Genomic DNA, 14,433 nt, shown 5'->3' on the forward strand with positions numbered 1-14,433 from the left:
ATTGCTTCTATGCTGCTTTTATTCAGAGCTTCTAACAGGAAGACACTGGAAGCTGGAGATTGTGACAAATTAAAAGCAGCATCTTTTGCTTCTGGAGACAATAAATGCAGTTACTAATATGCATCAAGAAGGAAAATGATTCCAGTGATTTCATACTAGTATTTCTGTGCTGAAATATAAACCAAAATAGCACATTCTGTTATTTTGGGTGGCTTTTCCTGATATTTGGTTTTGGGGTTTTTTTGTTTTTGTAGGGTTTTTTTTCCTTTTTTAAATCTGAATAGAAATAGGCACAGGGTTGCAGATTGGAAATACTAATTAGCAGATCTGTTAAAGCAGCCCGTCCTTCATCTCCATGGAGCAGTATTCATGGGGTAGGGGAGACTGGAAGGAAGATAATTTGCTGCAAGTCACACAAGTGGAAAGAGGCTGCATTGTCTGATGTTTACATCATGGTTCCTTCCACTGTAATTAGTCAGCAGAGTCTATTTTTGCTATCAACACTCCTCCCAACACCCCAATTCTTATTTTATATTGGATAAATATCCAAAGAATGCCCAAGGGCCAAGACAAAGAGCTCAGGGGGAAGCATTTGGTGCCCTGGACACAATCTTCTTCCTGCTTACAGCTTGATGCTTAGTGTGAATAAGGAGATAAAAAGGAGGTATTTCTCCCATCTTTTATTTTCTTCATTTCTTACTTTCTCATTGAGGAAAATAGAACTGTTGTTTTCTCCTTGCAACTATATTGCTAACATGTTTTGTTGGTCCATGTTCTGAATTTCTCTTCCTCTTTCTTCTTGCTTTTTATAGCAATGAAGTGAGATTTTCGGGTTGCAGAAGTTCATCTGATTGAGCTGTAGTCTCTTAATCCTCACTTTCCTATGAAATAACTGCTATTCCACTAGTAGCCAATTCTTCTGTTGCTAAACAAACACAGAACAAACTCAGCTGCATGTGAGAGCCAGTAATGTCAGTGGGAAACCCTTTAGCTGTTTCCTCTTCTGTCCAAAGTTAAACTGGATCATATGCCATCAGGAGGGCAAAGAGAGAATAAATTCCTTTGATTCAAAGGAGTGTACCAAACAACTGACATAAGGCTAGAATATAGTTTCTGGTCTAAGTGCATGATATGATCTGTTAATTTCCAAAAGTAAATAACATGGATTGCAAAAGAAATCCCGTACTTCATGCCCAGCAGTGGTTCTTACCGTACTGGCAGATTACTGCCATGAATGCAATCGATTGTGAAATCACAACTGCTTCAAAATGAAGTGATAGCTTTTATTTTTTCTGGCTTCATTCACATGAACTTCTAAGTTGAATTAAGGACTCTCAAAGGACAATGTGATTTAATGTGGGATTTATATTTCTTCTCTAACTTGTTAAAAAAAGCAAATGTCCTAGAAGCATATATATTCTCATGAAAGCATAACTAATGCTTTTCATGAGAACATATAAGGTGTTGGCTTAGCAAGATTACTCTTGAATGTTATTTTCCCCTGTGATGTAAAATATTGAATGTACGTGCAAGCTGAGAAATTCAGTGTCACTATTGAGGAACTTAGTTAATGAACTATTATAGTCAAAGTTAATGTAAAGTTAAAAACTGATATTTTGTGCTGTAACTGGGATTCAGTTATATTAGTGGTGTATATTAAGGCATAAAACTTAACAGAATCCAAAATAATTTGTACAGTGGGGCTGAATCACAATTTTTATGGGAAAAATAGCTTCCATATTTTTAAGATGTCAATGATTTTAAATGTACTGATTCAATAACTTCTACTGGAAAAGTGCCATTGATTTTAGCGACTATGCCAAGTAGACACAAAAGTTTAGAATTAAAGGAAGAACAAACGAAAACGGGAGATTTGAAAGTGACACAGAAACGCATTTCAAGGACTATTAATGACAACTTAAAACAATTATATTATCCCTTTTAGAACTGTCTGTAACACAAGATTCTTAGGCATGGAGTTTGTCTGAACAATAATGTTGATGATGAAATGCAAAGCTGCTTTTATCCACTGTGTGATTGTCGGTCCAAGCCCCAGGTAGCACAGTGAGCACTGTAACCAGACCAGCTGTCATTATCATCCAAGTGCTCACTCCTGTTTCTGCTTTGTTGTAACAGACTTGGTGAGAGTCTCTCCCTCTGGTTTAAACTATATCCTGATGAACAATTTTTTTTTTTAAATCTTATTATAATGGATATGAATTTGCTTCAGTCATTACCTCTGGCTTCTGGAGTTCGTGTTGTCTCAGTGAAGGAATGTATTTTCCCTCCACTTAGCTACAAAGTCAAGTGGTACTTATCAAATGCTGATAAAAGGAAGGTTTGAACTGAGGTACCATACTTTGACCTCAGCAACTGGGGTAAAGATGTGAATTGTAATAGTGTTACCTAGAAAAAAGGTTGTACCAGGAGTAGGCTGCAACTGGTATTTCTGTGGTGGCTATGGAGTCAGACCTAGCTAAGATTCTGTGACTTGATCATGTCTTCAAGAATTCACAAAGAAGTAAAGAACTTGATTGTGTGAACCTCAAAACATACCCATACTACATTTACATGAATGTTGTGATTTAGGAATGGTATTCTCCAATTTACTCTTCTACCACTCCAAGCCAGGCACTGCTTGCTCTCTTCCCCCTCCATCTCCCTCTCCCCTGCAGCGGGATGGAGAGGACAATGGGAGACACAAAAGGTAAAAATCATGGGTTGAGATAACAACAATTTACTGGAAAGAGCAATGAGATGAGAAAAGAAGACTAATGACAGTGGATACAAGAAAAGAAATGTTATTGCTCACCATGGAAACTCCCAGTAACAGACAGTAGCTGACTGCTCCCTCTGTCATGCTGCTCCCACTGCTCCCTCCAGCTTGGAAATGGCATTTCCACACTTACTCCACTGGAAGGAACCCCTTGTCCCCAGAGGAAACTCCATTCTCCCCACCTGTGACAGTGACATGAGGCAACCTCCATGTCCCAGCCATGACTCCTGGCTACTGCAAAAGTTATCTCTGTCCTGGCTTGAACCAGGACAATGACCAAATAGGAGTTTTCCTATTGTGTGATTCTTTCCTTTCCCTTTGGTCTTGACAAAAACAAGCTTTTTCAGGTCTGGACCGCTGAACGTTTAGTACTTGAGTTTTATATGTTGGACAGGAATGTAGTAACCTAGGCAAGAGGACAGGTATGTTAAGGATAGGGAACATGTGTATATGTATGTGTGTATATATATATATGTATATTTTGTGTTGCTGTTTTGGGGTTGGGTGTTTTTTATAATTATTGCAATTACTGTTTCTAGGGCATGCACTCCTGGAAGATGAAAATAAGGTCTGGCATCTAGTCCGGCCAGTGGATGAAATGGATGAAGGTAAATCAAAGCGGGGCAGTGTGAAAGAAAAAGAGAGGACCAAAGCTATTACAGAAATCTACCTGACCAGACTTCTTTCTGTGAAGGTAGGGCTCAGATGTGCTATAGTTACTCTTTACTTCTACAGATTTTCAGATACAGCTAAGGAAATAAATGCAAATACTAGTCATGTGTTCAGCTGCGATTTGGAATATGTGTCATGTACATACAAGCTGGTGTTCAAGGTTTCAAGTGATTAATATGCCCTGAGGAACATTATTGGGAAAGAGATAAAGTACAGCTCCTGATCAAAGCTGAGAACCACGATTACGTGATCGTTAAATAAGGATTTTCCTTGTAAGACAAAGATGGATATTCTACTCTATGCCACTTGTTTAGATAATACTTTGTTGTGTATTCTTTTGAACTCAATGCTTTATAAACTCCTACAGAGCCTTATATTGCCTTATTCTTGTATGTGATCAATGTTCCAGTAAAACTCAAAAAAAAGTTTCCAAATATTAATAGTCCTTTTAGAGTATTTTTAGTGCCTACGTTGCAGAATTGATAATGAGCAAAATAAGTTTTTTAAATGTTTCTCCTTGGAGAAAGAATTTAGAATAATGTGTTTAATGACCAAAAAGCCAGGCTCTTTTTTGTGAAAATAAAGTCGGTCTGGCTCCATCTAAGGCCACTTGTCCAAGCATGGAAGTGGATATGAAAGAAAGTCTTCAGATAGATGACATAGACTCAGGATGAAGAGCTAAAAAGAAGCTTGTATCCTTTTTTTCTGTTAATAAAGCCACTGCTTTGCATTTCCAGTAACCATTTTATAGATTATTACCAGTCTGGAACTTTACTGACTCATGAAATGTTGGTGAGGTGTCACAGCTGAGATCACAGCTACAGCTACCTCTTCAATGCTGAGACTTGTGTGTTCTAGCTGACAGTAGAATGTCTTAGAGCCCCTTGCCATCTGGGTCCCTTCCCTGTTTGGAGGCTGTCAGCTGGAGTCATGCCTGGAAAGAAGACACAGCCTTTCAAAAGTGCCTGTAGGGGAATCAATTGGCTGGGGATTAACTCTGTGTGGCCTCAACAGGGTCCTCTCTAAAACAAGGGGACAGTCTCTGAGGCTGCCATTACTAAGATCCAGGCAGATGCTAGAATCCAAGAGCACAGCCCTTCTGGACACTTCACTCCTTGGGCTCCATGGATCTCATGCAGCTGAGTCAGACTGGATGTCTGATAAGGCCTGTGTGCTTGCCCTTAAACAAAATGACCAAATGCTCACTGGTACTTCTTCCTCTCAGTCTCTTTCTAAAAACTGCAGAGCTCTGGTGTCAGAGAAACTGGATGTGGGAAGTTGCAAAATCATTAAAAAGCGGCTAAAAATTATAATGTGTGCACAGTGACCCTGAAGGGTAAATGTAGCAACCAATTTCTGCTTCTTCTGTCAAGCAGAAGTCACACCTGTCTGTGCAAACCACAGGATCTCTGGTGAAGTCACAACTTTGGAGTCTAGAACATAAAATTTTGCTCTAGAAGGTCTTTACCATGTTGGCAGTTTACAAAGTCACTGCTCTAAGAAATTGTTTGCTTTTTGTCACTCTTAACACTCAGGATAAATGCCATCAGTGATGGCAACTGGATTATGTCCATAGAAATGAAAGATGCTGAGTTCAGCTTGTAACACAAATGTAACTGATTTTTAAAAAATTGCTTTTAGGGGACACTTCAGCAGTTTGTAGATGACTTCTTTCATAGTGTGCTCAACTCCAACCAAGTGGTGCCACCAGCTGTGAAATACTTCTTTGACTTTCTTGATGAGCAAGCAGAAAAACATGATATCAAGGATGAAGATACCATTCACATCTGGAAAACAAACAGGTACAGTATGAATGGAGTCATACTTGTATTGCAGAGAAATAAGAGTATAATTCCCAGGTATATACTGGGATTCTTACCACAAATCAAAGTAAATTTCATTTATAATCCTCAGAATCATTTTAATTGAGATAATATGTTTGTGTGATGAAAAAGATTCCCTGTAAGCCTAGAAGCGGCAAAAAAATGGAAGCAGTTTACCTATGGGATTGTCAGTGGCAGATTTACCATGTTTTACTTTTTGTTTTTCCTCAGAGAAGAGGAAGGCAAAAGGCAAATGAGACTAGATTTACCTATCAAATTACAAAGTCTAATACATACTACTTGATAATTTCTTTGACCACACATACATCCTTCCTTGCTCTTTTGGGGCACTCAATATCCTTCTCATAGGAGTTTTTCTGAGAGATGTAAAGAGTTGGTTTTCAGGCATGGAACCCAAACAAGCCTGTATAAACATTGAAATATAAAATTAAACATCAGTGTTGTGAAGAGATCAAAATGCAAAGCCTATACTTAATTTCATGTGATTTTCTTGTTGTGGAATATTTATTGTGTAAAAAGGATTATTTATCTTTTTCCTTGCTTTGCAGCCTGCCTCTTAGATTCTGGGTAAACATACTGAAAAATCCCCATTTCATCTTTGATGTTCATGTTCATGAAGTAGTGGATGCTTCCTTGTCAGTCATTGCACAGACTTTCATGGATGCTTGCACAAGAACAGAGCACAAATTAAGCAGAGTAAGTGATTTGCATTCTACATCCTGACTATGCTCATGCCTGACAAGACAAAGGGCATCCTCACAGACAATACCCATTCTCTGAGGAGATACAGCCTTGATCGTTTCTTTTTAGTTTTATAATGAAGTTAACGTTTCACCACTTAACAGGTTGGTGAACTGTCAGTATTTCTGTGTAGCCAATTGTTACTATTGAAAACAGAGAAAATATCAACTGCTTTTATAAAAAGCATAAAAAGAACTGATTATTTCAGGTCCACCAATAATTTATTATCACCTTGCATTGATACACATGTAAAACTCAGCAGTAATGCCATGTGTAAATGTCATCTTTTTTATGAAATAACTCCACCAATGTCAATAAGTATCCCGATGTTAAAATCTGTAAAGCTCGAGTGTATGTGAATATAAAGGCTTGATCTTACATTCTTGGTTTTCTTTGCTTCCTAGAAATGTTCATAAATAATTACATTATTCTGTATTCTAAATTTTTCAGGATTCTCCAAGTAATAAATTACTTTATGCGAAAGAAATCTCCAACTATAAGAAAATGGTGGAAGAGTAAGTATCAACTCTTTTCATGGTTATTCAGTTGTTAGGATTTTAAGCCTCTGTAAGAGGAAAAGGGAATGTTGATATAGTCAAAGTCAGCTATCAAATATTAAAAATTTTACACCCAAATGTTTAAAGATCTCCTTGGTGGTAGCATTGGCAAAGTTGAAATGGAGCTGCATTATGATCCAGTGTGTATTCTTGTTTGTACAGATAGATTAATAGATTCATTCGGGAGAAAATATCTTTCTGTTTTCTGCAGTCATAGTTGCTACCCACATGATCTGTCTAAGAAATGCTGCACTTCCATAACTCAGTAGAGACCAAATCCTAAAAACATTTTCAGAAACATTTTTTTATCTATTCTGTCTCCGATTTTATTCATTTAAAAATTGGTAATTCTGTTAATATCATGGAAGATCTGCTACAGAACAAAACCCTTGCCGGTTTTAAGACCTAAAATAATCATTATCTGCAATTACAGATTTTTTTTTTTTTTCCTATGGTATGTTCCTGTACAGTCAGGTGTGATTTGCCTCTACAGCAAAAGTACTAATGTTGGTAGACAGGATTACTGAAGGAATTGTTAGGCTGTTGTGGTAGAGTATCTCCTGTGTTAGTAAGGAAGCATGTTTGAAACAATGGCAGAATTATCAGAAAGGCACAGTTTATTTAACTAAACTGAAAATCTTTTTTAATCTCTTGCAGTTACTACAAAGGTATTCGTCAGATGGTGCCAGTGAGTGACCAAGATATGAATACCCATCTAGCAGAGATTTCTAGGGTAAGAATATCATCCATTTTCTTGTTGTGAAATTAGAGCCAAGTGTAGTAGCATTGGTTTATGTTGTCTTCTGTTTCTATCTCAACAAATGGGGTTTTTTATATGTGCAAATATCAGATGAGTTATTTCATAAATTGCTGAAATATTCCTGTTAATTGTAGTCATGACTGTTAGACCTTTGAAATGTTGATTATTGAATGGAATCAAGAATCCTTATTGTCACTAATCTATCTGAGTTATGCAGGGAATAGAGCATGGTGTTTGGATTTTTCACATCCATTGTGGAAACATTATAGCACTCTTGAACTCTGCTTTCTCTCCACAGCATATAGAGAATTTTTAACATTGATCATACTGATAATGAGTAGTGACTGAATTCACAGTGCTACCACAGCAAAAATTAGATTCCAGAAATTAAAGAAGAGGCATGAACATTAAGTACAGCATATTTTAGAACTGTCTATACAGAGGCAACACTTCTGCTTTATGCTACATGTGAGAAGTTCACAATGCCCTTGCTCAGTGGCAGTTTTTGCATTGTAGGTTATTTGGGTTACCTCACGTGGAGAAGAGCAGAGTGGGATGGTTGCTATGTGGGACTTAGGTTGGAGATGGGTGGAACAAAGTCACTACAAAATCTGCTTCAGTCTTGAAAAAGCCTGTCTGCTCTGCAGCTCAGCTCAGCTCGAGCAGGCTCTTGCCTTTGAAGCACTCTATTGAACTTGGAGAATCAGGAGAGTCCCTCACCAGTCCTAAAGATGTTGTTTAGCCTGGGCAAGAAGGCAGTGTACTTACTGGCTGGCTTGCTTATTTGCTTAATTTAGTTGAAGAGCTCTAGCGTAAGGAGGATGTTTGGGGAATTTTTTGCGGTTTGTTTATTTCAATGCCCTTAGGACCTAACATTTTGCAGATCAACATCCTCATGAGAGCATTTCTATTTTCAGTCATTCACTACAAAACTCATCTGCAGTGACATTTCATTTTACAGTTCACTTTATTTATTACATAAATTGAGATGTATATAAAATTAGAACATTTGGTGATTAAAAGTAAATTCAATATAATGTTTTAACATCAGCAGGATATGCTCTTCCTTTCTATTTTCATTATAAATTATGATAAAAAATAATATGGAAGGAGTGATTGAACACTGCAAATTTTGACCAGCTCTAAGTGACTTTTATAGAGCAAGGGAAGATGGATGTTTCTCTGCTGCTTTATCCTTTGGGTAATCATTTATGCCAGTAGCAATATTTTGCAATTCTTCATTTTCTTAACTAACTTAAAAGACTAAAGGCATAGCTAGAGACTTGAATCCTACACATTTGAATGAAGAACATCTGTTTAGACAGGTAGAGCACATTCACTGAGTAAGTCATATGTGTGGGGGCAGGGGGAAGATGAGGTAATGGAAGGGTTATTTCCTGCTTTATTTGAAGTCTTTTCTCTCTCTCTCTCTCTCTCTCTCTCTCTCTCTCTCTCTCTCTCTCTCTCTCTCTCTCTCTTCTCACCATAGACCCACCCCTCCCCAGCCCACCTTTCTATCTTCATGATTTGGGTGTTTTTTTCCAAATGTACATGTGCTTATGATACTGATAAGTTACACCTTTGCTATAGTGGGGTGTGAATAATTACTAGGATGTAAAAAGTGTTGGAGAAAGGATTTCAAACACCCATGATGACTGTGTCAGAACCAATGCTTAATATCTCAACAATATGTAAATTGTACTGAGTAAATGCTTTAGCTTTTCACACCCATGCTGTTAACAGATGTTTGAGATGTAGCCTGTGGTTTGACATTCAGAGTTCAAAATACCTTCCACCTCCAACGTTAAGAGTTGTGGGCAGGCTGGAAAAATACCAGAGGGAAAGTCTTGATCTAAAAATCACCAAACAAAAGTTTTCTATTCCTTTTCTCTGCCCCAAGTGTCATTTAGCAAAAGTTTAACACAGAGCTTGCATTTGGAAATCTTGTCAGTTGTACCCAGCAGTTGTGCATGTGCATAACTTCAGCTTTGTGTGATCCTATTTTGACATGTTTGCTGCCTGCTTGTGTTAACAGGCACATACCGATTCCTTAAACACGCTTGTGGCTCTGCACCAACTCTACCAGTACACTAACAAATACTATGATGAGGTAAGTTATGCCTTTTTTCATGCTTTAATATTAATGGGAAAAGGTTATGAAGGCTAACATTAGTCTAAAGGAGCGACTTCTGGATTTCTCTGAATAATCAGGTAAAAGCAATGCTGAACAAAGTTCAGGTGCAGTTATAGACCCTGCTTGGTCAAGAGAATGTCCTTTTAAATGAACAATTTCATTATGGCTATCTGGTTTTGGTTGGGATCGTTTAATGGGTAATTTAACAAGATCTGAAAGAGAAATAGATTTTTAAATCATTTCTCTTCAGTTCTACTGTCCTAATAAGTATATAAGAGTGTCACCAAGCAAAGAGTCATCCGAGTTACATCACATTTCAAGACAGTGTGCTTTTTTTATCAAGAGCAATCCGTTAAACTTGTTTTGCTTGTAGGAATTGGAGCCATGTCCTTTTTATTAGTTAAAATGCTCTTTAAACTTCTGTGCATGGTACCATCCCTGTTTTGCCATCCCAAGTGAAGTGCCTGCTAAGGTAAACCAAAGTAGAGTAACTGTTGAATGTAGCCTGATTCAAAAGCAGGCTCACAGCTTCAGTGTAAAAAGTTTCTTATGTTTTTCACACCCTGTGGAAAGGGGGACAAAGAATATCTCAGAGTAGCTGGCTTTGCTATGGCTCTCCAAACTTAATCTGAAAACAAAAAGAGAGAAGGAAACTTTTATTCGAAGGTTTCCATGGAAATGAATGCCTCCAAAAAACTCTCTGAATTAAAGCAAGTAAGAACAGATGCCGAATCAAAAAGGAGCTCAGCACATGTGAGCTCTATTCGGTTAGTCTTGCACCTCAGCACAGTTCATGTTTTCACTTACATTTAGCACTAAAGACAGTGAGTCGCATCCTTCACTGCATCTGCTTAATACAGGAGCAGCCAGCCTGTCCCAGCTTCAAACAGATGCAAGCAGGGAAAATCAAATCACCCTGAGAAGTCTTACAGTGATGGTCAGTGGGGGAAGGACAGAGGAATGTAGACCAGCCCCACGGCATTCCCTCACCCCTCATCCCAGTGATAAGCTGGCTTTCAGCACCTTCCCAAACATGTCCATAGTTTGACCTCTTACAAAAACACTCAGGGACCCTGAATGACAGATGAACTGTAAATCCCTGATTCATCCACACCTCAGGCAGAGTCACCAGCCTGTGGGACTTCATCAGCGGCAGGCCAGCACTCCCCAGTACGTAGCTGCAGCTCTTCACTTCCATCTACATCACTGTGTAACAATGAGGTGCATCTGATGAAAAGGCTGCTAATTCGGAATTGTGGAGATAATCTGTCAAGAACCATTCAGTAAAATTAATCAAGCTTATTTATTTTCCATGAAAATGTTTTAATTTGCATAAATTGGAACATTTTGCAGCTGCCCTCATCTTTATTACTGACACAGTGGTTCCCAGCATGTGCTGTACCTTCTGCATCTCTGCAGGGCTTGACAGTGACTAAGTGGGTACATTCTAATTGTCCACATTTATATGAAGGATATATTCACCAGTAGAGATAATAATGAATTATTTAGTCCAGATTTGAGGAGTTACAGCTAGATATAATTGTTTAAATTAAGGAAACAATATCAAATTAAATTAGGCCCAGTTTAAATACTGCAGTAAGTGTTTATTAAGTCTGTCTTGTAAAAATATTTTCACGCTTTAAAAACAAATTCATTAAAATAATTATTTCTAAACAAATTTGCTCCAGTGTTGGAAATGCAAACACTATACCAGTCCTTCAAAGTGAAATTATTGCCTAGATTGATTCTGACTGCATTAATCTCCATTGTCAGTGATATTCAAGAAGTAATAAGAACCACAGGTAGTGACAGGCAAACTCCATTTTTCCAGTCCTTGTACTTGCAAGTTTATATAGTATTTAAACAGTTCTAAAGGTTTCTGCTTGATTACACTGTCAGACTTATATTAATAAAGCCTGTTCTAGAAAAGGAATGGTTTTGTCATGTAACACATTTTTGTAATGGAGAAATCTAATAGCTGGTTGGGAGGGTTTTCCTAAAGGATGGTGGAAATTAAAACCTTTCAAAACCTTTTGAATTTTATCTGGAAAGCCCTAAAAAACTCTATTTGAAGAAAAGCCTTCTCATAACAGCTGACCTTTACTGGCTCTTGTTTTCAAATCCCTTGTGTCTTAAGAGTCATATCCTCTTATATATATATTCTGTACAGCAGAGGCTGTAGGATACTGGGGGCTCCTCTGAGAAGCTCTTTGCTTTCCTGAGCTATGTTGTGCTGGGCCAGAGTCTTGGCACTTCTTGGCAGGATCCAAAAGGGAGCTGCTGGCTTTATTCCTCATATTGCCTACAGACACAGGAGACTTTGCCTTGTCCTACCATATGCCTGTGCATGGACCACCCAGGAGCTTCTCATAACTAAAGCTCATGGGGATGGGATATAATTACTGATGGTAAATGACCCTTAAGCTTTGTAGGGTGCGCTGTAAGTAAAAGCACTGTTGCTTAAATAGCTCTAAGGAAATTCTTCCCCTGCCTGCTCCATCTTGGAATGTAATATTTTACAATACAAAGTGCTACCTAATTATTTGCTTGTATCCCAGCATAATGGGAAACATTGCAGCAATTTAGATAAAGTAACAGAGACAATAATTTTTACTGTCTTTGTGAAAAAATAGAACATGGAGACTAATGGATGGACTTCGGTACAGAGTGAATGCAAAAGACTCTTTACAACCAAAGTAATATCAAACTCTTGGTCTTGGAACTATGTAATACATTTTAAGCTAAATTATTCTAAACTTTCTGTGTTTATATCTTCCAGATTATAAATGCACTTGAAGAGGATCCAGCTGCACAAAAAATGCAGCTTGCCTTCCGTTTACAGCAAATAGCAGCTGCGCTAGAGAATAAAGTGACTGACCTTTGACTCAAAAGCCGCAATAAAGAAATCTGATCTAAAGATGTTCAAAATCATTGTTCCTGTTAAGGAAATAGTGTTCTATTTTTTAATGTGTAATTACAACTTTAAATGAAAGATTTCATGGTTTTTTGATAGCAGAGGTGTAATGTAAAGAATTTTTACTGTAAATTATGCTTCTAATTAAAAGCTGTGTTGTGTGTAAATGAATTTTCTGTGGGAAAGAAAGTCCTTTGGTTGGGGGCAGGGTGGGGGGTGGAAGAAGAAAAACCTATAGTTCATTTGATTTAGTAGAATCTGAGACATCAGCATTTAGGATTCATTATGCAAGTAAATTCAATACTATAGCATCCTTTCTACCTTAAGCAATATTTGTACTAGGAAAACAATAACATACTCAGAGACACATGCAATATCCCCTTTTATTTTGATAACTGGAAATTGACTTCCATAGAGCTCTAAAACTTGATCAGTGCTCATAATGAACATAGTGAACAAAGTGTCTGATTTCTCTGCAAGATCTAAAAATGGGATTTGCTACTACACATGGTTCTAAATTTAATTATTTATCTCGATGGTGATGCACAGTATTGCACCCACCACAGTTGGCTGTGAGAGAAATAAGAGTAATGTCAGTGTAGAAGAGTTCTACTGATGAAGTCTTGTTTGGTTCAGAAATCACTGCAAAGAAGGAATGAGTCCTTAAAACTTTAAAACTCTTTGTTATTATTGTGAGTTTTATGATATATGCTAATGTGCCTTACTTGTACTAATTCTGTGAATCTGATGAATGGTTTTGTAAAAAGAAGCAGATCAGAAAAATAAGTATTTATGTGCTATTGAATGAATTTTGTGTGAAAAACATGACCAGCAGAATGCTTGTAATTAGCTGCTTGCCGAGAGTGTGCTGTTTAACATGATTTGATTATGTATAATATCCTATTTTAGAATGGTTCTGATGATTTTTTTATTTGAATCTTGGAACTGTCCTAGAAATACCATCACTTGTTTTTATTGTATCTGTGATGTAAAATACTAGTATGATATTGGAAAAATCCTATACCCATCTATTGAAAACCACTCGGTCAGTTTTGAGCCTTGGAATGCTGCATTTGATTGAATACACACTATAATCCATAGCAAAGAAAATTGAACTAACTTGTCAGAAGGTGTGTGTTTACAATATAGGTAAGCTCCGTGCAAATCAAAAAGTTAGGTACGTCTTCTTAAATTGCTGTATTGCACATCAGAGAACTTTACTTCTCTTTGTCTTGCAAGTTTTTGGCAGTAAAGTAGCATTTTAATGAAGTGCTGCCATCTGTACTCCTTCATTCATTGTCCTGCCAAGCACCCAGACTCTGCTGACTCTCAGCAAGCTAATGCAGTGTCTGCTGCCCGCTCTCCCTGCCTGGTAGGTTGGCACACACTGACTTTTACTGTCTGTTGATATTTTTTATTTTTTTCCCATTTTGAAAATTTCCCAGTATTTGTCGGTGGGCCTTTCCTTTATTTTCTGAAAATCACAAGCCTCACCAGAACTGGTTTCCTGCCCACTAGGCTGTGAGCAGGTTTTTTTGTTTATTTTGTATTCGACTTCTTGCATTTGTCTGTAATCATTCCTGAACCTGCCTGGGCTGTAAGTTATTTTATACTGTTTAGGACTGAGCTATACGACTTCTACAGGAAGGTGCTTTGCCAGTTACTCTTTCATCAACAAAGGCATCCTAATTTCATGGCTAATCCGTTTCTTTTTCATTATTTGTAAATCCTGTTAATTGTAAATCAAATACAATGTTGTTTTTTCCACCAAGTGTCAGTGGGTCTTTACTGAAACTGGGGGGATGGGCGTTGAAAGGATTTGTAATGCTCCCTCTGGGAGTGATGGAGCAGCAGTGCCCATCAGTCTGTGGTTGGGAACAGAGGAGCACAGCACATCCTGCAGATGGAATGCCTGACATCATGCCCTTTTTATCGGCATTTGCTCTGAAAAATGACAGTACTCTGGAGAATAAAGGATGTAGTGCAACATACCAGAGTGAGGTCTTCTTGCCTGATGAATCTTGGGACCTGAAAG

At 37.7% G+C, this 14,433-nt stretch overlaps 1 protein-coding gene across 5 annotated transcripts in view; it reads left to right on the forward strand.

Annotated features, from left to right (window-relative positions):
* Nucleotides 1-14,165, forward strand: part of PLXNB2 (plexin B2) — a 253,194-nt gene extending 239,029 nt beyond the window's left edge. For all 5 annotated transcript variants that reach the window (XM_033057708.1, XM_033057711.1, XM_033057709.1 and 2 more), the window contains 7 exons: nucleotides 3,316-3,470; nucleotides 5,090-5,250; nucleotides 5,841-5,988; nucleotides 6,484-6,548; nucleotides 7,248-7,323; nucleotides 9,386-9,460; nucleotides 12,264-14,165. In XM_033057708.1, the coding sequence (XP_032913599.1) occupies nucleotides 3,316-3,470; nucleotides 5,090-5,250; nucleotides 5,841-5,988; nucleotides 6,484-6,548; nucleotides 7,248-7,323; nucleotides 9,386-9,460; nucleotides 12,264-12,368 (785 nt within the window). In that variant the 3' untranslated portion in view covers nucleotides 12,369-14,165. The remainder of the gene's footprint in view (nucleotides 1-3,315; nucleotides 3,471-5,089; nucleotides 5,251-5,840; nucleotides 5,989-6,483; nucleotides 6,549-7,247; nucleotides 7,324-9,385; nucleotides 9,461-12,263) is intronic.
* The last annotated feature ends 268 nt before the right edge of the window (nucleotides 14,166-14,433 follow it).

This window comes from Catharus ustulatus, chromosome 4, assembly GCF_009819885.2.
Source record: "Catharus ustulatus isolate bCatUst1 chromosome 4, bCatUst1.pri.v2, whole genome shotgun sequence".
Lineage (NCBI taxonomy): Eukaryota > Metazoa > Chordata > Aves > Passeriformes > Turdidae > Catharus > Catharus ustulatus.